Source organism: Mus musculus, chromosome 12 (assembly GCF_000001635.26).
Source record: "Mus musculus strain C57BL/6J chromosome 12, GRCm38.p6 C57BL/6J".
In the NCBI taxonomy this organism is placed as follows: domain Eukaryota; kingdom Metazoa; phylum Chordata; class Mammalia; order Rodentia; family Muridae; genus Mus; species Mus musculus.
Window position 1 is genome coordinate 83,096,202 of NC_000078.6, and position 21,001 is coordinate 83,117,202.

At 46.7% G+C, this 21,001-nt stretch overlaps 1 protein-coding gene across 9 annotated transcripts in view; it reads left to right on the top strand.

The window, feature by feature from the left end:
* Rgs6 (regulator of G-protein signaling 6) overlaps positions 1–21,001 on the top strand; it is a 545,511-nt gene that overhangs the window by 479,651 nt on the left and 44,859 nt on the right. For all 9 annotated transcript variants that reach the window (XM_011244133.3, XM_011244137.3, NM_001310478.2 and 6 more), the window contains 2 exons: positions 10,557–10,682; positions 19,912–20,098. In XM_011244133.3, the coding sequence (XP_011242435.1) occupies positions 10,557–10,682; positions 19,912–20,098 (313 nt within the window). The remainder of the gene's footprint in view (positions 1–10,556; positions 10,683–19,911; positions 20,099–21,001) is intronic.

The window sequence follows — 21,001 nt, forward strand, 5'->3', positions numbered from 1 at the left end:
CTGGCAACCTGTCCCTTCCCCTGTCCCCCCAGTGGTGGCTTAGCTTTTGATATCAGGATACAAAAATCCCATTTGTATTGGCTTGTCTTTTTCCTGATTTCTTCTCTCCTTTTTTTAAAATTTCTTTTCCTCTTCCTCAACTTTTTATTTTCTAATCAGCTTTTGCACACTGCCTCTTCAAAGTCTAGTTTCTGTTCTAGTCATAATTGTATTTTTCGTGGTTTGAGTTTAAAAGATCACTAACTCATAATGGGGCATGCATGTTCTTGAAAGCAGTAGTTTCCCCCTGCCTTCCCATAATGCACTCATCCCAGAGGTACGTTAGCGTGATGTATTTTAAACCGATGTTCTGAACTTACATTTATATCCACATTAAGAGAACAAATCATGTGCAAATGGACATCTACTTTTATGGTTTCTGATGTGACCTGATTGGGGCATCAGTTACTTTTCTGTTGCTGGGGTGGAACACCATGACAAGGTCGTTTATAGAAGGGAGAGCTTGTTGGGGCTTCTGGTTCCATAGGGTTAACAGTCTGTCACCATCATGGAAGAGTGGCAGACATGGACAGCACACATGGTGGCTGGAGCAGCAAGCTGAGAGTTCATATCCTGGACCCCTAGTGGGAAGTAGAGAGTGAAAACTGGGCAGGGCAAGCTGCATGTTCTCAAAGCTTGCCTCCAATGGCACATCTCCTCCAACAAGGCCTTAGGGCCTAAGTCTCCCTGAAGGACAGCATTGGCTGGGGACCAAGTGTTGAGTTCCTGAGACTATAAGGACATGTCTTATTCAAACTGCTGTATGGGTGTTTGTATGTCTCTTCCATTCTGACCCAAGGATTTAAAACTGTCGTTAAATCAGTGTATCTTCCGTCTTCCTCCTCCTGTTACTAAATGCTTCTATTTACCTTTTCTGTGTTTCTTCTCTGTCTCTGTCTCTCTGTCTCTCTGTCTCTCTGTCTCTGTCTCTCTCTTTCTCTGTCTGTCTCTCTCTCTCTCTCTGTGTCTCTCTCTGTCTTTCTCTCTGTCTCTCTCTCTCTGTCTGTCTGTCTGTCTGTCTGTCTCTCTCTCTCTCTCTCTCTCTCTCTCTCTCTCTCTCTGTCTATCTTTCATCCTTTAGTAGGAACTCTGGGCCTCTGGGGTAGAGCTCTTAAATCTCTCGAGAGGTACCCTGCACTGCTCACATGTGTTGTGGGTTTTTGTTGTTGTTTGTTTTCTCTTTGTGCTCTTACCACTCTGACATCAATGGTGGCACTATACTCCGGGCTCATTGCTTTTTATCAGAATCTGCTCAGCTCCCACTCCGCATCCCCTGTCCCCCAACCCCATCCCCCACCCCCCATCCCCTATCCCCCATCCCCCACCCCTTCCCCCTTCTCCCCTTAGCAACCTGTTTCCATCACATGGAGCCCGTTACACATGTACTTCAGCTCCCTCTGTATGCTCCCGTCTGAGGCCTGCCCACTGCCCTACTGACACGTGTCTCCTCAGAGCATCAAGCTTTTCAGCTCTTTTCTCCATGGCTCTGCCACAGCCACAGACTGTCCTCTACCAGCTCTGTTACAAGACTCACTCGTTTGTTTCAAACCTCCCTGAAATGCCTGGACCTTACTACCATCCTCTGGAAGAACTTATCTTTGTCTCTACACATAATTGGAATTAAAAACAACTGTCACTGAGCTTCAGAGCCCTGCCTATTTGTTCTTTCTGAGCCATTTGCACCTCCTGGCTGGCTTTCCTTCTCACTCAAGGCTTCCCAAGCATGGTGGCCACCCAGTGTAATGACCTGGGTGAACCACACCTCCAGCTGTGATGACACATCCCTCTAAATCACCTCTAAAGAGGACCTGTGACTTGCTTTAGAGTCTTGTCTTCTGACTGGCACACACAGGCACTCGAAAGTATAGGCTGGGTAGAAGGTAGGTGAGCAGCTTATTCTTTCTTTGGTTGAGAATTTGGGGAGAGAAGGAAGAAGGCAGGTCCCCGAAGCTAATTCACTGTGATAAAATGAATGTTCTCATGTGTCTCTCACTAGATAAAGAGGTACATGATCATTTGGGGAAAGGGTGGCCACCTTGCCACATGATTTATCTCAAGCTATTCAACTTGATTAATTTGAAGCTATTCAGCTTGATTAATCTCCAGCTATTCAGCATTCTATCCTCCATATGATGCTACCTGCCTTATAGTAGGTGATCCAGTTCTGATGTTATTGTTCAAGCTTCTACCCTAAGCTAATGCCTAACCCAAGAAACGATACAGCCACGGAGTCTTATCTAGCCAATCAAGTGGAGCTCTATAGAATCAGGTGAAAACGAAGCTCTACTTCTCCTGCAGAACACCTCTACCCACTCAGCCTTGTGGCGCTGTCAGAGGAAATGTAGAGTGTAAGATCAGTGATGACAGCCTAGTGATGGTCTATACAGTAAAATCCAAAGACGTGACAAAGAAAATAACCAACAGTCATTGCTTTCTCAGATTCATCTTATTTCAGCTCATATTGAGACCTACTTTGCACTGTGTTCTGAGTAAGAAATGGTCTGGCTAGAAATCTAAAAGTCAATAGAAGCTGCTGTCTTACCACCTGGCACCAGAATTCCTCCTTGCTCGACAAAGGGCATTCAGCCACTGGAGGCTGGGAGCAGGTCCTGAAGGCAAGGCTTTGGCAGACTCAACTAACAAAGGAGAGGTTAGGCTGTTCCCAGGGAGAAGGTGAGATGAACGAGCTTCCTGTTCCTGAGAGAGGAAAACAAAGGGCAGGGCAGGGGGGTGCGTGAGGGGAAGGAGAAGAGCCAGAGCAAGATTAGAAACCAAGGAAACTCTGGTAGCCAGTGACAAAGGATGTCTCAAAGGCAGGAGTACCGAGTATGTTAGCTGCCAGGAGAAATAATAGGTGGCCTCCCCTCAAGGCCTCGTGTATCACACAGGAGCATCTGCCCAGACCTCAGGGGAACATGGCTCACAGTGTATGGCAGAGAAGAAGCCACGTGTGAGCAAGCAGGATGCTATGGGGGTGTCCTTCTGCTCATCTATGCGAGGCTCCTGTGTCTTCCGTGCTACAGAGACATCTGTGCTGATTTATTTTGAACTCCAGGCCTGAGGACGTCAGAAGAAAACTGCACTCTACAAAACTGAGGGACACGCTGTGCCTGCTGCAGGGTGGCTGTCCAGTGAGGAGACAGCCACTGAATAAAGGGCAAACAGTGTAAGGTATAATAGAAATAACAGGGATGGTCCCTTGGGTTCCTTCTCAGCCTCAGATAGGATCGCATTAGATCCAAAACGCTTAAGAATAAGAAAGCATATGACCATCAGGTCGGGGGGGGGGGGTAATAAAAGGCTTCCGTTTTAAAGCATTGCAAACTCTGTCTGACGGAGAGCCTGAGAAATCAGCTTCTGTTGACGAAAAGAACAATAGTCAGGACTTAGCATCAGGAACAGTCTGCTAAAAGTCACCAGACTGGAAAGAATTGGCTGATCGAAACATTACCAGAAGAGTGTCTTAGGGAGGCCTAAGGGAAGTAACTCTGGTAGTAACATTCATCCAAGGTTGGGACCTCATGAGCTGGTGTGGCTCACAGAATTGTGATCAGCCATTTCCTCCCTGCATGGGGTAGGTTTGAGGCTCCCTATGTGTCGAGGAGCAAGCATGTGGACAACAGTTATATAGAACCTGGTTCCTTCCACTTGGCTGAAGGAATCCACTCCTAACCAAGATGACCTGCTGAAGGGCAGAGGCAATTCTTGATGTGTGTGTGTGTGTGTGTGTGTGTGTGTGTGTGTGTGTGTGTGTGTGTAATTATTAAGCTTCTTTTAAAATTAGATTTATTAACTATTTTATGCATATGAGTGTTTGGCTTGTGTGTATGTGTGTGTATGCCACAGGCCTGCCTAGTTCCTACGGAGACCAGAAGAGGGCACCAGATTCCTTGGAACTGAAGTTATAGGTTGCTCCAGATTATTGTGAGCTATCAAATTGATGCTGGAAACTGAACCCTGGTCCCCTACAAGAGCAGCAAGTGTTCTTAACCACTGAGCCATCGCCCCAGGTCCCTCAAGTTCCTTTCTTAAAGCAGTCAGTTCCTAAGCATGGCCCTATTAATGCCCCCACCCCCATGCAAGTGTTGATCCTTATATCAAAAAGAGACATTTATTTTCATATATACTGGCCTTGATGCTTTATTTGACCACTGTGGCAAAGTGACACCCTGAGAGGCAGCCATACAGAGTCCCAGTAATTTCTAAACATACGGTCTTAAGTCTTTGAAATGGTCTGCCACGCAGGGAGAAGTTTAAGTCACTGGGAAAGCCCCGTGGGGTCACTCTAGTCAATCGCCTCAGATGCGTTCTGGACAAACAGCCAGTGTCAGCTGCCACGGGAGCAGTTTGGACACAGGCCCAGTCCAGCCCTCAGATGACCTTTTAAACCACCTTGCAGCTACAGCTCTGAGTGACCACAAATGAGAGGACACGGCCAAGCCCAGAGGAACTGAGAACACTGAAAGGGAACCACACCCCACTGGGATATCCACGACCTTCCAGCTGTTCTTGGGGTGGCAAATCCCAAATAAAGAAATCAAGATTGTTTCTTCACAGCGTGGCCCTAACACTGGGGCCATTAGATATGATGTCTGAGAGGACTGGCCCTTGCTTCACAGTTTTTTCTGACATCTTATCTTAATCCCTTGAAGCTGTCAAGCAAAGAAAAACGAAATAGACTGTGTGTGACTTGCAAACAAAAGAAACGTGTTTCTCTTTGTTCTGGGAACTGAGAGTGTCAAGATCGAGGCAGCGGTATGTTGGGTGTCTGAAGAGGGCATGGCTCGTGGTCTGAACGAGGTGACATGTCACTATTATCTCATCACTTAGGAGGCAGAGGCAGAAGGATCACATGTTTGGCTTGGCTACAGAGTGAATTGTATCTTCCCTCTGTGTCCTTTTATGGCAGCAAGGTGAGAGCGCTGGAGCCTTTTGATAAGTCTATTGATAAAGACATTAACTTCACTTCTCACAGCTCAGTGACTTCCAAAGACCCCAGCCCTCATACCATCATGAGGGGCGCAGGGGTCAAAATGTCAACAGATGAGTCTGGGAGGGACAAAAATTTTAATCTGTACCAATCTACACATGCTCTCCCGGTTTATAAACTCTTGTAGGCTGCCCAGATATCACTAGCAGTCTCTCTAACAACATCAGCCTTAAAGTATCTGAATATCATCTCAATAAGATAAGAAGTCAAGATACAAGTCATCTCCAGCTGAAGTCCCTTCCAGCTGTGAAACCAACAAGTTACATTATTTCCAAGTGGTGATGGGAAATATAAGATAGATATGTCCATTCCAATGAGAGAAGAAACCGGCCGTGGGTCCCAAGCGAGTCTCAATTCAACAGGGCAATGTTAAGGCTTCATCTGAGAGTAATTCTCTCTGCCTTGATCCTGTGCCTGTCAGACCAAGCTGAGGTGACTAAGCTTGCTGAGGCAGGGAGCCCACCTCCACGGCTCTCTGAAGATGAGTTGTGTGCCCGTGACTTTTCTGGACCGATATTCTGTTTGCCACACCCATCTGGGGGGCAGCATCCTATCCACAGCTCAATCATTGTCCTCTCTCCACCAAGGCCTGGCAGCTTCCCCAGGCTAGACCACTGCCTTGCAACTCTGCCCTGGAGGTTTGTCCAAGTAGCCCCACTGGTCACAGTCCACCCTGAAGCTCTCTGCCAGCACCTCCGCCCTGGAAGAACCAGGCATGGGCATCCTGGACTGTTTGAACCGGGAAGATACCTGCACATATTGAAACTCCCATCTCCAGCTCCTCGTGGTTGTAGCAGTCTGAGCCTATAATGGGGGTCACAGGCCTAGCAGCCACCAAATCATCTGTTCATGTCACTTTCCTATTGTCCTGAAAAATAGCTCCTGGCCTTCGTCTAGATGGCTGAGCCCTACTATATCCTTCTATCAGTCATTTGGCCACACCATTCAAGATCTCCTTTTTGTCATCTGGTTTGCTTCTTTGTCACAACATGAATACACTAGGAACTTTCTCATTCCTTATTTAGAGTCTAGTTCCTTTTGACTAGCAAGTCTATCTTTAGTTGATTCTTCTCTCTGTGTGTACTCCTAAAGGCAGTTAGGAAGAATCAAGCTGTGCCTGCAATACAGGCTTAGAAAACTTCCTTGGCTAAATATGTGTAGTATCTAATTAGTATCTATTTAGCAACTCATAGTACTAGTTATTACTTTTAAATATACTATATAATAATTTAATAATAATAATATATAATACAAATATTACTATGTAATATAAATATAATATTTAAATATATCTAAATATAGAAATAATCTTAATAGTAACTAAATAGTATCATTGTTGGCTAGTTCTGCCTTCCACAAAACACTGGCACACAAACAGAATTGGCCAGTCTCTGCCACTTTGTAACAAGAACCATTCTTCAACTCCCTTGTGTTCATTTGAGACTTGTCAGCATGGCCTTTACATTCACTAACATTCTGAAACAACTTATTTAAGCATTATTTAAGATTAGGAGTTTCTCTTCAGCCTTTCTACTTGGTTTTTTTGAGTGTGTGCACACAAGCGTGCGTGTGCACGTGTGCGCACGTGTGCATGTTTGCGCGCGCACACACACACACACACACATTCAGAATCATCTTTATGGGTCCATTCTCAGCAAATGTTTCAAATTTCTTCCTGCCTGTCTTTGCCACCCTTTGCCATTTTTTAAGTATGTGTGCTATGGGTGGCATTCCCTCTCAGTACCAATTTTTGTCTCAGTCCATTAGAGTGACTGAAAAAAAATTACCATGAATGGTGTGTCTTATAAATACCATACATTTCCTTCTCATGGTTCAACAGATTGGGGGTGTCTCAGAGCAAAGCACCTGCAGGTTCACTGTATGATTGAGGACCCTCTCACTGGTTCATGGATAGCCAGCTTCTTGCTGTCTCTTTCTATGATGAAAGGGTGAAGCAGCTCTCTGGGTCTCTTATAGGAACACTGATTCCACATGTGAGCGAATCATCTCAAAGGCCCCGCCCCAGATATGTCACATTGATAGTTAGAATTTCACCTCAAGAGTTTAAGGAAAGAGGCAAACACAATTCGAGTCTTTTGAAGACAGCTTACATCTTTCCTCAATAGACATCAGATGAGAGGCATGAAGTAGAAAGCAAAGTAGTGTTGGGAATGAAACGGAATGGAGATTGGAGACAGACACGCCTGGAGTCCAGGTCTGCTTTGTTACTTGTATCTCTTCATCTTTCCGATGTGGATTTATCCTTTAGCTTATACTGGAGTTCAACTAGACACTGGGAACAGAGTAAGGAAAGCCCTTCACCATTCCCTCACACCTCGTAGGTGCTACAAGAAGGAGCTGTGTGGCCTGGTTTATGAAACAAGCTAGAGCCATTTGGGAAGAGGCAAATCTTAATAGAGAAAATGCCCCCACTGGGAAGGTCTACTAGAAAACATGTGAGATCTCACGATCTAGACAATCCCTGTTGTTGTTCCAGGTGAATCTAGATTGTGTCAAGTTGAAATTGAAACCAGCACACCTGGAGCAGGACATCAAGAGATTTCATTACTAACAATGATTGTGTAAGTGGTAACAATGTGTTCAGACCTGCTCTTGAACCTTAAAACTGGTGATGCTGGTAATACCCAAGAGATGAAGGGAAGAGGTAAAGGGGGGGGGTTGTATGCATGAGGCTTTAAGCCGAGCAGAATCCCAACTGAGGCAGGAGAGCGAATACGAAGGGTAAGTTACAGAAATGGATTAGGAATGGCAGGTAACTGAGAAGACTCGGGAAACTGGATTGAACAGTATCATCTTAAGATCTGTGTTTTTCCTAGAACCCCAAGACTCTGATACTATATGGAAAGAGAGTGATAGGTATCATTAATTCAATTGCAATCATACTGGAGTAGGGTGGACCCTTTGGTGTTTTTGAAAGAAAAGCAAGCAGATGCAGACACACATGAAGCAGAAATGCTGTGTAGAATTGGAAGCACAGGAAAGAAGCCATGCGAACATACAGGTAGAGAGATTCAGCAGTATGTCTGCAAGCCAAGGATTGAAGCAGCAGAAGTTGAGGGAGAGACATGGAAAGACTTTCCTCTAAAACCTTCAGAGAAAGCATGGTTCTGCTAACGCCCTGTGTTTAGATTGTCAGCAAGTGGACTGTGAGGCCCAAAACTTCTGCTGTTTGAAGCTACTCATTCATTGTGTTAAGGCTTTATGGTGGCTACCACAGACTACTTCAGGGTATATTGTCTCTCCAGATCCTCTCATTTCTGCTAAAGGGTGACCCTGTGCCATTGGGGACATCTCTGACTTCTATGCCTGTTCCTTCTCTGCTTCTATAGCTACAGGGGCATTCCAAGATTTCTCACCCACCTCAGATTTCCCCTTTTCCAATCTTGCCACCACCAAGGAATCTGGTGGGGTGAACACTGGCTCACAGCCTGTCATCAGAAAAATGGTGGCAGTGGTGCTAACTGCAGCCATGAGACAGTTGTTAAAAAGACTGAGTCATTCTCCATACCAAGTCTCTGGGCACAGCCTTTGATGAGGGTAGAGCTGCCGCCTGCTCATCTGCAGAACCTCCCATCATTGTCTAGTAAAGAGCAGATGATGTCTCTCCGTCCCAGGTCAGACCATGACGCTGGGGAAAGAATATTCCTGCTGCTCTCGGGACTTCAATTTGTTGATGGCTTCAACTTTGGGCACTGTCTCCACAAACAGTACTTTCAATCCCTTGGGAAGTTGCCAAATTTGATTAATTCTGTGGCTTGTTTCTGAGAGAATCCAGGATCGATTGTCAGATGTCTTACTACAAAAATCCCAACCTGATACTTTGTAAGAAGTTATTTATGGAAGAATTTCCCATTGCCTGCACTAATAGGGCTAGCATTCTACCGTGACCCTATTGAGCTATGCTTGGAAATGCAAGCCATATTGCAAAAGACTCCCTCGTCCCTTTGAATACAACCTATTGATCACTGCCCTAGAAACAGAAGACGTTGCTGCCAATCACACAAGTCAGTGCCCAGGTAGCTGGGTCCGGGTGGCTTGCATCTAGACCACATATCCAGTACCATAGTCTCTAGCCACAGATGACAACTCAAGTTTAAGCTTTCATTACTTACATTCTAAATTTCACTTCAGGTCATCAGCCATACTAGCACCTTGCTGGCATGAGGAGACGGCGACTCCAAGCCTGCCAAGCATGAATATAAAATGGCTCCACCCGTCCAGGAAGTTCTCCTGTTGAGCCTCCTCTAGAATGTGCTGCTTTTAAAGCACTTCGATGCACCTGTTCTCTTCTGAGAGAAATAGAGATAGTATGTCAATTCTATATTAAGGAAAACCCCATGATCTTATGTGCTGACCGGTAGGGGGTGTGCCTATCTGACTCTAAAAGGAAAAATTCTGTCTCCACTAGCGGTTTCCAAGTGTTGCTGTGACTAAGTCTCTGGGGACCCTTGTGAAACTGGAGTTTCTGGTTCAGCAACTTTGGCTGTGACCTGTGATCCTGCTTGATCTGCAGACCACATCTTGAGGAGGGGAGGGGAGGGGAGGGGAGGGGAGGAGAGGTTCTGGCGCTAACTTGTGAAGTGGGAGCCTTTGTTTCAAGAAGGGTCAGCCAATAGACTTCGTGTGGGAAGAGAGGATCTGAAGGAGTTCAGCACGAGGATACTATGACCCCGCCTTCTTCCTTGTGAATATGAGATTGCAGAACAGGGATGAGCTCAAAGCTTAAGGCTGTGCTTGGAGTCACATGATTGATTCTTGACCCCATCGCTTCCTAGCTGTGATTCTCATGGCAACTGATCCCTAGATCTCAGTTTCCCCATCTGGAAACCGGGACAATCCTAGCATATGGCACAGAGTATCTGTAAGGACTCGGCCCTTTAGCAGATAGATGTAAGAGGATTAGAACAGTGTCTACCTGGTGCCCTACAAACACCGCACAGTGTCTAAAGCAGTGAGCAAAGGCAGCATGCTGTTTCTAAGTGAGTCTGGTTTATTCTGGTGAGAGCCATGCGTTTATAACCCGGTGCATCACTTAACTCTTATCAGAGGCCGGTCTCTCCTTTCTATATTGAAGAAGAAAGATAAGGAGCCAGGGTCTTAGACAAAGGGCTGGATTCATGAGATATCCTGGGGAATAGAAAAGGAGCCAAAAGGATAAGAGTGGAAAGTTGGATCTGTAACTGATGGGAGTGGCATGAGGAGGCCCCCTCAGTCCATCAGGGGTGGGGACAGCTTCCTGTCCACAGCAGTCACTTGCTGGGTGCTTTGGTGACCCTCACCAAACAAGGAGTCTCCACCTGCCCATTTTACACTGACGTGTAAAAGGGCACACATGGAAATTGTGTGGGTTCTGTATCCTCTGTCACTTACGCCTGAGATGATTTTCCCTCATCGTCAGTGGCAAAACAAACGAGTTGCTTGGGAGCACCGGACAGGGGCTTTGTTTTTATTTGTTTGTTTGTTTTAAATACTGATCATCTTTCAAACTTTCTCCTCCAACCCAAAGCAAAGAGCCCAGCCAGCAGCGAGTGAAGCGTTGGGGCTTCTCTTTTGATGAGATACTGAAGGACCAGGTGGGGCGGGACCAGTTCCTCAGATTCCTGGAGTCAGAATTCAGCTCAGAAAATCTCAGGTAAGTAAACATTTGGATTGTATTCTCTATCTCTCTCTCTCTCTCTCTCTCTCTCTCTCTCTCTCTCTCTCTCTCTCTCCCTCTCTCCCTCTCTCTCCCTCTCCCCCTCCCTCTCTCTCCCTCTCCCCCTCTCTCCCTCTCTCCCCCCCTCTCTCCCCCTCTCTCCCCCTCTCTCTCCCCCCTCTCCCTCCCTTTCTCCCTCTCTCTCTCCCTCCCTCTCTCTCTCTCTCTCCCTCTCCCTCTCTCTCTCCCTCTCTATCTCTTTCTCTCTCTATCTCTATCTCTCTCTGTGTGTGTGTGTGTGTGCACGTATGTGCCCGCACACAGGTATATTTGAATAGTCTGACTCTCCATCTCTCTTTCTCAATAAAACATCATGGGGTGGGAGGTCAATTCAAGTACTGGCTTCTCTGGCTATGGTTGGAATGGAGGCTTTATTTATTTATTTATTTATTTATTTATTTATTGGTTTGGTTTTTCGAGACAGGGTTTCTCTGTGTAGCCTTGGCTGTCCTGGAACTCACTCTGTAGACCAGGCTGGCCTCAAACTCAGAAACCCACCTGCCTCTGCCTCCTGAGTGCTGGGATTAAAGGCATGTGCCACCACGCCCAACTGGAATAGAGGCTTTTAATGAGATTAATAGCCAAATGGCTTTGATAACACCATTCTTCGAGTAAAACTATGGAGGGGCTTCAGGGTGAAAAGGCAGCTCAGAATACTCATTCCCCCAAATGTGCCAGCTCTAGAGATTGAGGGTCCTTGTATTGTTAACAGCAATTGTCAAACAATTTATTGTTAAACAGAAAGGGGGCATCGATGGACTCAACTTAGAACCCTAGCCCTAGCAAGTCAAGTCAGTGTGGTGTAACTAGAGATCGGACGATACCCACTAATGAAAGTACACACTTTCTTCTAGAGAAGAATTCTGTCACTTCCGTGTGATTTCTGGATCAGAGGATGCCACAATACCTGATTGTTTCTGTAGGCCCATAACTTAGGAGGAAAATATGCAAATAACGACTATTTGCTAGGAGAAGAAAAAAAAAACATCTGGGAAATGAGAGCTGCTGTGAACTAAAGAGAGGGCTAAGGGGAGAGCAAAGAAGTTCTTGCTCACAGACAAGGAGGAACTGTGGACTTACTGAGACCCCCCACCCCCACATCAGATAACCAGGGGATACAGACTGTGATTAGGTATATCACTAGGTGAGACCCCTCAGTGATTGTCTTAGTCATGGTCCTCAAAAACTGCCAGGATGGATATATCCACTAAAGGAGGATCGTTAGACTCACGTACAGTACGTGATCCAGTTAGTCCACCAATGGCCCTCACAGCCCTCATTCAGTCCATGAGACTGGATATCTCAACAGTCCCAGCTTGGCACTGAAGGCCTGGAGGTTTCTGGAGAGCTGCTGATCTTCAGTCTAAAGATTGTAATATTGGTGAAGAAATTCCACAGCAACAGAACACACCAATCCAATTCAACAAGCAAGGGCAGTCATGCAAATGGCAGCATTTCCTTCATCCTCTTATTTGGGCTGCCACCAGAAAGTGCCACTCACATTTAGAGTGTGTCTTCCCCCCACTTCAAATAGTTTGAGGAAGAAAATTCCCCATAGGAGGGCCTAGTGGCTTTGTTATGGTTCCATGTACAATCTGCTTGATGGCCAAGATTGGCCATCATAGTGGTTCTTAACTGAGAGGTGCTGTCTCCACAGCTGAGGTCCACTACCAGCACCGCAAAAGCCCAACCCTGTTTGCACCAGGTTTTCTTTTACATACTAAGCTAATTTCCATGTTCACATGATAATTTATAAAATAGACTTCCATTACTTTTTGAATTTTTAAAATAAAAAAAAATCAAAGTTTGTAATGTTGGGAAATGAACTATATTCTTTTATGTTAATGTGTAAAATCCAGATCATGCATCAGGTGATGTTTATGGCAAACCTAGGCTACAGCAAGCCTAACCAGGGTCTGCTAGGGAGTACTAGACAGTCAAGATGTGTGAACTCCCTCTGCAAACAATCTTGTAGGTCCACAAAGAAAATACACAAGAAACTGTTATGTTACTAGTTAAATACAAGGAAGTGTAGCCTCTAGAGCCATTTTGGAAGTATTTTAAGGAAGGAGAAATGGATGTGAGGGAAAGTAAACACAGCCTAAGCTTGACTTTGAAGAGTTCACAAGACATCACAGGACCAAGTGAAAACAGGGACTATATTCTAAGCCACGGCACTGAATTAGCCATAGGTGGGTATTGGATAAAATGTTTCTGTGACCAATAGTTGAAACAACTCAAGGGGAAAAATGTTCACTTTGGCCCCTGACTACAGAGGTTTCCGTGGATGCTGGTGGAAAGGGTGAGACAGCAGACACATTCGTGGCCAAGGAGCAGAAAGAAAGAGAACACCTGCACCTTGGGCGTTCCCCTATGCCCGCTTTCAATACATCCATGCTCCCAGCCTATGGGGGCAGTGCAGCCCACATCCAGGCTGTCTTCTCCCTTAGTTTATCCTCTATGGAAATGCGTTTCACACACACACACACACACACACACACACACACACACACACACACACACACACTGCAGATCTGTGCTTCACTGATCCCCTAAACCCTTCCCAAGCCAATCAAGTAAAAACCATAAATCAAGATGAACTATCTGTCACCTGGTGCCATATGACTGCCTGGCCATGCAGTCCTGAGATGATGTCGGTACTCATGGTGTACCTTTGCCTTTCTGATCAGCCCCGTGCTGGCTGTGAACTAGACAAGGTGATCTTACTTCAGGCTCTGCTACAATAGTTCTTTCAGCAGTCTCTCTAGAGCATTCTAACCACAGCTCAGGGGGTTGCTTTGGTTCCTGACCAGGCCTGTGCAACAGAAGCCCTGACTTCTAATCATCTACACTAGGTTAACACCTAAAACATCACCTGGGGTCAAATCCAAGTACTAGTTTCTCTGGCTACGGTTGCGATGGAGGCTTTTAAATGGGATTACATAGTCAAATGGCTTTGATAACGCCATTCATCTAGTAAAACTATGGGACTGTGGGGTTTCAGAGTGAGGAGGCAGCTCTGAGTACTATTTTAATGGATTAAACAATCCCAGCCTCCCTAGGCCATGCAAGAAACAAGCCGTACATTCCCATCTGGTCTCTCTGTGGGGTCAGCCAGTCCCAAACTCCATCTCCAGCTGGGTCCCCCATAGGTCCTTCTGTTCTGTTCTGGCTCCACGATGGAATGATTCAGAGTATGTCTCTTGTTGGTTTCTCAGCTCGAAAGTAGACTCAAGAGCCCTTTGACACCCGAAATCTCATAGATAGTAAGAAGAATGACCATAGAATCCTATTCACCATGAAGGCCCAAGGGGTGTCTACTTGCTTAGCTGCTCACTGCAGTCTGCGGGCTTTGCTGACAAAAGCTGCAGCATAACCTGGGCCAATTTTCCAATAAGACTAAGTCTCAGGAGATATGCATGACACTGAAGTCCCAAGTGCACTGACGAGTGTGTCCCTGGCAGGTGTTCCCTCCCTTCTGCTATTTCCATTTGTGCCTCTGCCAGCAGCTTTGCCTGGTGCCAGGAGGGCTACATTTAATCTTGGGTGAAAGAATGTGCGTGCACACGTGTGAATGCGCCAGCCCCCAGCCTGCATGCATAAATCCAGACTTAAAGAAGGTCCCCTCTGATCCACGACAGGAAGGTAGATAAAGAAAATAGAATAGCAGAGTGAAAAAGCACAGCCCGGGAGCTTCCCGTAATCCTCTCCGGAGGCCCCGGTTCTGTGTTGATGGTACTCAGAATAATTGGACACTAAGAGGAAAGTTGAGTTTAAGTCACACGACTGGAAGACCCTTCAATCCCTTATCACAAAATAGCTGTTCTCATTCCCCCCCCCCCCTCCGTTCATTCCTTTCATTACAGACCTTGCTAAACCAATCCATGACCCAGGTTCCAAGGTCTCAGGGTTAATCTGTCTCTGCCCCTTGTCCACAGTAGCCATGCATGGCTGAGCAAGTGCACCTTTATCATGGTCTTTGTGCACAGTGGCCCCTGGGAGCTGGGGAAAGTGTACAGCTTGAGGCTCCTGTTTGCCTGTTACATTGGTCCTGCTGGGATGTCCCCTCTCCCCAGGGCTGGTCATGAGCCCCGGATGCTGGAATCAAAACAGAAGAAGAAAAAGAGAGAAAGAGAGGAAGCTGGGTATATTGCAAAGTGCTTTCCTATTTCTGTCTTCTGGTGCTCTTCAAATCTCTCTAGCACAAGGGATATTTCATTCAGTCTTACCAGGCACAGCATATGGAGTGTCAGCGAAGTAGCCAATTGGTGAAATTTACCCTAAGACTTCAGAATAATGAAAAGAGGGCCTCAAAGCACTGCCTAGACCTTTCAAGGAACGTAGTTGTGATGACATAGTATCACAGGAAGGCCCCTTCTGATCACTGTGTACATGGTATATGAACATGATCATATAGATGCCTGAATGAGTGTATGTATGTGCACATGGATGCACATACAAAAGTCTTCAGAAAGCACAAGTACAGATCAGATGTCATTCTTGATCATTCTCCGCCTTATTTTTTGAGACATGATCTCTCACTGAACCCGCAGCTCATTGATCTGGTAGCCTGGCTGGCCAGCAAACGCCAAGGGTCTTCCCTGAATGACACGTGCACACCTGGCCTTCCATGGGTGCTGGGGATCTGAACTCAGGTCCTCACACTTGTACAGAAAGCAGCTTACTCCACACCCCTCCCCCGGCCCCGATCTTTTTCTTCAGGGTGGGTCCATGAGATGCCTGAGGATAGAAGAAGGGGGCAGGTCCAACCACACACGTTGCTATGACTGTCTACACCAGAGGCCGCTCATCTCTTGTTCTAAGCAGCCAAGCCAAGTCCAGAGTTGAGCTGCCCTAGAACTGTGGCCACTCCTGGGCCAGCAGGTTGGGAGCCTCACAGTCCTGAAGCGTGCCCTACAGAGCTGACTTTATCCTTTTCCCTGTTTTGTGAAGTCCCTCCACCCCCAACCCCCAAAATGGTGACAGTGCCATTTGCCCCTGCTCCTGCTCCATCTTCCCTGTACAAACCTTTGTCCTCCTGGCCTGAGACCCTCAGCTGTACAGCAGGGCATGAGTTAAAAATCAAAACCTGCAACAAAGAGCGTCCCCCTACATTTTTTATGAGCTGTAACATCTCCTGAGAGGGCAGAGTTGTTCTTCTAACCTGCAGATTGATGGCCCTACTTCCACACGGTGTCAGCTGAGGGAAGAAGCAATTAAAGCAAGCACAGGGGGGTGCCAGGTTTTGCCTCAAGAGCTCCATCTCCAGCCATAGCTTCAGCAGTTGCCCCAAGCCCTAGGAAGACCCCAGAAGTTTCATTAGGGCCAGTGGGGATCCCACAATAACCAAACAGATGACAAGTCAGAAGAGAGTGACTCCTGAAAGGCTGTGGCTAACTTCAGCAGTGGCTCCTGTCCTGTGCCAAGCTCAGCTTGGGCACTGTTCATGCTAGTTGTTCATGGGGGCAACCCCGCATCCCAACCAGACAAAAAGCTCTTTTTTTTTGTCCATTGTTCTGAGTCACCCAGTGACCAGCAGAGGGCACAGAAACACATCCTTCTGCCAAGGAGTTCACTTTTTCTCTGGGAGCAAGCTCAGGGCTGTGTTGTATAGCCTCTGAACATTCTAGCTAGTGAAAAGGCAGGTAAGCTGGTAAGTGCGGAGATGTACAGACCTCCTGATGGAATGGTAAATGATCGATGGCGCATGGCTTCTTGTGCGCTAGCCAGTCTGGAAGAGAAAACCCCCATTGCTTGTCAGCATCTAGGGAGAAAGGGAGCAAGTGAGGCAGTCCTGGACCATCCTCCAGTTCCATGGACCCCAGATGTTTTACCCTAGTGCGTTTGGAGCAAGCTGCCCTCTCCCAAGACCAGTTTCCTCTCCTGCATTCATTTCTAAGTCACGAACACAGATCAAATGCCAGCACAGCACCACCTCTCTCTGCTCTGACAATTGGCAGTGGCTAGGGGAGAGGCAAGGCAGGTGGTCTCCACACACCCTGGAGCCACCAAGCCCTGCCAGTCCCTAAGGCTCTCTGCTTCCAGCCGAGGGCTTAGTGCAGGATGGTTGCATTTGATGGAGCGGCTGGCATTTGACAACTAACCGCTTCCTCAACGGAGCGGTACCTGCAGGCTTTTGATAAGAGCAGCCATTTCTCTATCCTCAATGGGCCACCCATCCACAGAGGATACACAGAAGGAAGCTTTTGTGGCTCTTTGGCAATGGGAGGGCAGGGAGGGGGTTGGCCTGAGCTCCCAGTTCAGCTCAGACTGGCAAGGCAAGAAGAAGGCAAGCACAAACCACAGCCTGTTCTGCATTTCAAATCATCACAAAGGTTCCTCTAAGCCAAGATGGTAAACACATAAGAGATGTCAGGATGCTGTTGTGACAACATTTTTGCTGTCACCTAGGAGAGACAAGGTAGGTCATCTCCAAGACAGACAGAAGGCTGGGCTGAGTCCTATGTACACAGAAAGAGAAAGCTGTCCAGGGAATGTCACTCTTATACACTCTGTGCCCTCCCCCATCCCTTTCTCCCTCCTCCCCCCACTTCCCCTTCTCCCTCTCCTGTGACATGCCTGCTGTTTTTCCTTGTGTTTTGATAAAGCGAAAATTCTCAACTTGAACTGATGGAAGAAATCTTTTGATTTCAATGTAAAAATATATTTGATTTGATTCTGAAGTTTGCTTTGACATCCTCTCTGCTCCTTCTGTATACTCTGGGAAGGATGTGCCATACAGTGCCTCTCTCGTCCTTCTGCAAAAGGCATCCTGAAGCCCCCTGAAACCACAGGGGTCTACAGAGCCTAGAAGCTTCAGATATTCTCAGGGCCTTCCCATGGGGTCTCCATGGCTTCCTACACAGCAGACTAGATTAGCAAGGGACAGATGGTAGAAGGTGACCTCCCAAGTGACACTGATGGAGGAAGCAAACAAACAAAAAAATCACCCATGGACCAACTATTTGTGCGAGAAGTCACGGAAGCCCCACAGGCACAGGGAGAAATATGACCCAGAAGGCTGTCCTCAGCCAGAGACTTGGCCCAGAGGCCATTCCATGCTCCTTTATTGACCCAGTAGGTACCATAAAGCTCTGCGACTTCTCTCCCTGGAGGTAGATGAGATCCAAGGAGGGCTGAAAGGCAGGAGATGAAAAGAGCATCTTCGAGGCCAGGCAGCTTTTATCCCCAAACACCACTCAGGGTGGGAGTTGAAATCCTAAAATCTCAGGGTGGGAGGTGGTGATCCCAGGGTGACTGGCCTGCCGCTTGCTTGTTCCTTGGCTCCCACCCAGGTGCCTGGAAGCATTCCAGAGTTAAGTGTGGCTGGGAAATCATCCAGGGTCCCTCTTCCTTCACCCACTTTGTACCCATTTCCCAGATGATCAAAGTCTACCTGGAACAGTACAATTCCAGACAGCTACAGAGCCAGGCTGAGAACAGAACTGACTTCCCTGTTTTCTTGATAGAGGGGTGTTCTTTTCTTCTTTGCCTTCTTGGCTCTTCAGGTTTGGGGGGGGGGTTTCTTTAAAGAGATCATTAGATTCCTAAAGGGCAAACTGGGAAAGTTGGAGATAGCCTGGAATCAAGCACAATGTCCCAACGTTCCTAGTGGAAATGGGGCTGCATTACTTAGGTCTGCCACTGGGTGACACCTTTGGGCCACACATCTGTGAGCTGCAGAAAAACACGCAACTCCTTTTTAAGAATAAAAATATTTAATACTATGAATAAGCAAGTACATCTTTCTTTGGGTGGAATTTAACGGCAGATTGAATGGCCTTTCTGCCTTATGGCTCATCTGAGTTCACCCACACCCACACACACACACACACACACACACACACACACACACTCATGTCTGTGTTCTATTGCCTGTGGCTGTGCACTGTACACTCGGCACAGCAGTGGATCCTTCACTGTCTCACTGAGGACACAGGCCTGTCCCCTTTGCAGGGGAGGGTGTGCCCTCCAGCCCTGGGTGCCACTGAGATAATGCCTTGGAGAATCCTGGAGCAGGGGGTGCTGGGGTTGCTTTAACTCACTTGACTAAAGCTCTCAATGGAACGTGTTCATATGGGGCTCTGTCCATAGCTGAGAGATTCTGGGGAGGCAAGTGGAAGTAAGGGTGGGTACTTTTCTCTCATACTCCCTAAAGAATCTTTTGGTAGAGATGCCTCTCCAGCTTTATGTCTGACATATCCCCTCTAAACTGTTTATTGAGGACCTACTAGGTGCCCGGCACCATATTGAGAACTGATGTGAATACCTGCCCTACCTCCCCCCTCCACCTCCACCCCTTGTTGCTCTCTAACATGAGTGGCTGGCTCATTCTAGACAAAATGTCTTTTATAAATTCAGGGTTCTGCATGCTTTTGGGACATGTTCCTTTTAATTTTTTTATTTTATTTTATTCGTGTGTGTGTGTGTGTGTGTGTGTGTGTGTGTGTGTGTGTGTGTGTGTGTAGATACCTACCTGTTTATATGCACACCACATGCCTACAGTACCTGTGGAGGCCAGAAGAGGGAATTGGATTCCCTAAAACTAGTCACAAGGAATTGTGAGCTGGCCAGTGTGGACGCTGGGAACAGAACCCAGGTGCTCTAGAAAAGCGGCAAGTGCTTTTAACTGCTAAGTAGACGCTTTAATCTCTTTTTCCTATTTTGGTGTCCCTAAGTGGCCCCAGCCAGATTTGACAGCAGGGCTCACGTTGTGTAGAGATCTGCATGAAGAAGAGTTGATGTTTCAACCAAGCAGAGTTTTTATTTCTGGAACACTTGGTAATCTCTGGAGATATTTGCTAGTTGTCGTAGCTTAAAAGATGCTGCTGATACCTAGTAGGCCGTGGGGAGGGGCTTGGGACTTGGTGTTCTATCTATGAGACAGCCCCTCTATACCAAAGAGGAATCCCCCAGCCTGAATGGCTATTGTGCTGGAGTTGAGAATTCTTTACTCAGAGGGAAGAGGACATCTTGCCAGTCCCCAGAAGCTCACATCTTCTTATGTGTACTTTTATTCTGTCCCCATCAGTACTCTCTGTACTTTTAGCAGTCCTGTGGAACTCACATGTGGCGTCAAGACAGGCAGGGGACACACAGCATCAGCTCTGGAACCGTCTCTAGCAGTGTCCAAATAGAACTGACTGTGTTTCTGCTTGCGCTCCAGGTTCTGGCTGTCTGTCCAAGATCTCAAGAAGCAACCTCTACAGGACGTGGCCAAGAGGGTGGAGGAAATCTGGCAAGAGTTTCTAGCTCCCGGAGCCCCAAGTGCAATCAACTTGGATTCTCACAGCTATGAGATAACCAGTCAGAATGTCAAAGATGGAGGGAGATACACATTTGAAGATGCCCAGGTTTGCTCATTGACCCAAATTATTGTCATAGGGCATTCCTTAATCACTTTACAACTCGATCCTTTAATACAAATCAGAGGTTTTATGAGTAGTTTGACCATCAGCTTTCACTATTTATAAGTCAGTCAGTAGAAACTGTGCCAGGTAAGTGTACAGTGAAATCCCAAGATCTTCTTGTTAGGTTACATTACTACACAGATACAGAAATTTATAGTTCTTCAAGTTAGGATGCTAAGTGGAACTGCACCCTGGGAAACCCACCGTGAGTTGAACTAGTTTAGTAAAATGTACTCACTACGCACGTCAAAGCTTATCATTTTCAGAACACGGTCAGGGATCTGCCCTTTTCCTCAGGAGCACAGGCTAACTGGGAGCTTCAGCTCACTCACTATCCAGTGTCTAGAAAGAGGATCATACCAAGCAGCACTAGTTGGAGAAAGATCCAGATCTGAAATCTATTGAGTGCCCATTGCTTATGCACCGTTGTAACTTCAGGGTACTGTAAGTCAAACGGCTATATATTGTGGGACCATTTGTATCTGTCTTATCTTTTCTAGAGAAAAAGAAAAGTGATTTACAGAATTTTACAAAATCTAAACCCCTCTACTAGATAGGCTGAAAACAATAACATGACACCGTTAAAGTGGGAATTGGGAGCTGGCCAGGTCAAGAATCAAGTCCACCCCTGTCCAGCTGTGATGCCCACACTTTGCACTGCTTCCATGGTGACTGTCCCCAGGCAGTGTTTTCTGGGTGTCTATATTCCAGGCCCTGAATAAAGGTGAGATACCACAAAGAACAGATGAAAGCCCTTGTCTTCAGCAAGACCCAGGTGAGAGAGACAGACAAATCAGTAGGCCATTTCAGCCGTGGGAAAAGACCCCAAAGGTGTGAGCTCTGGTG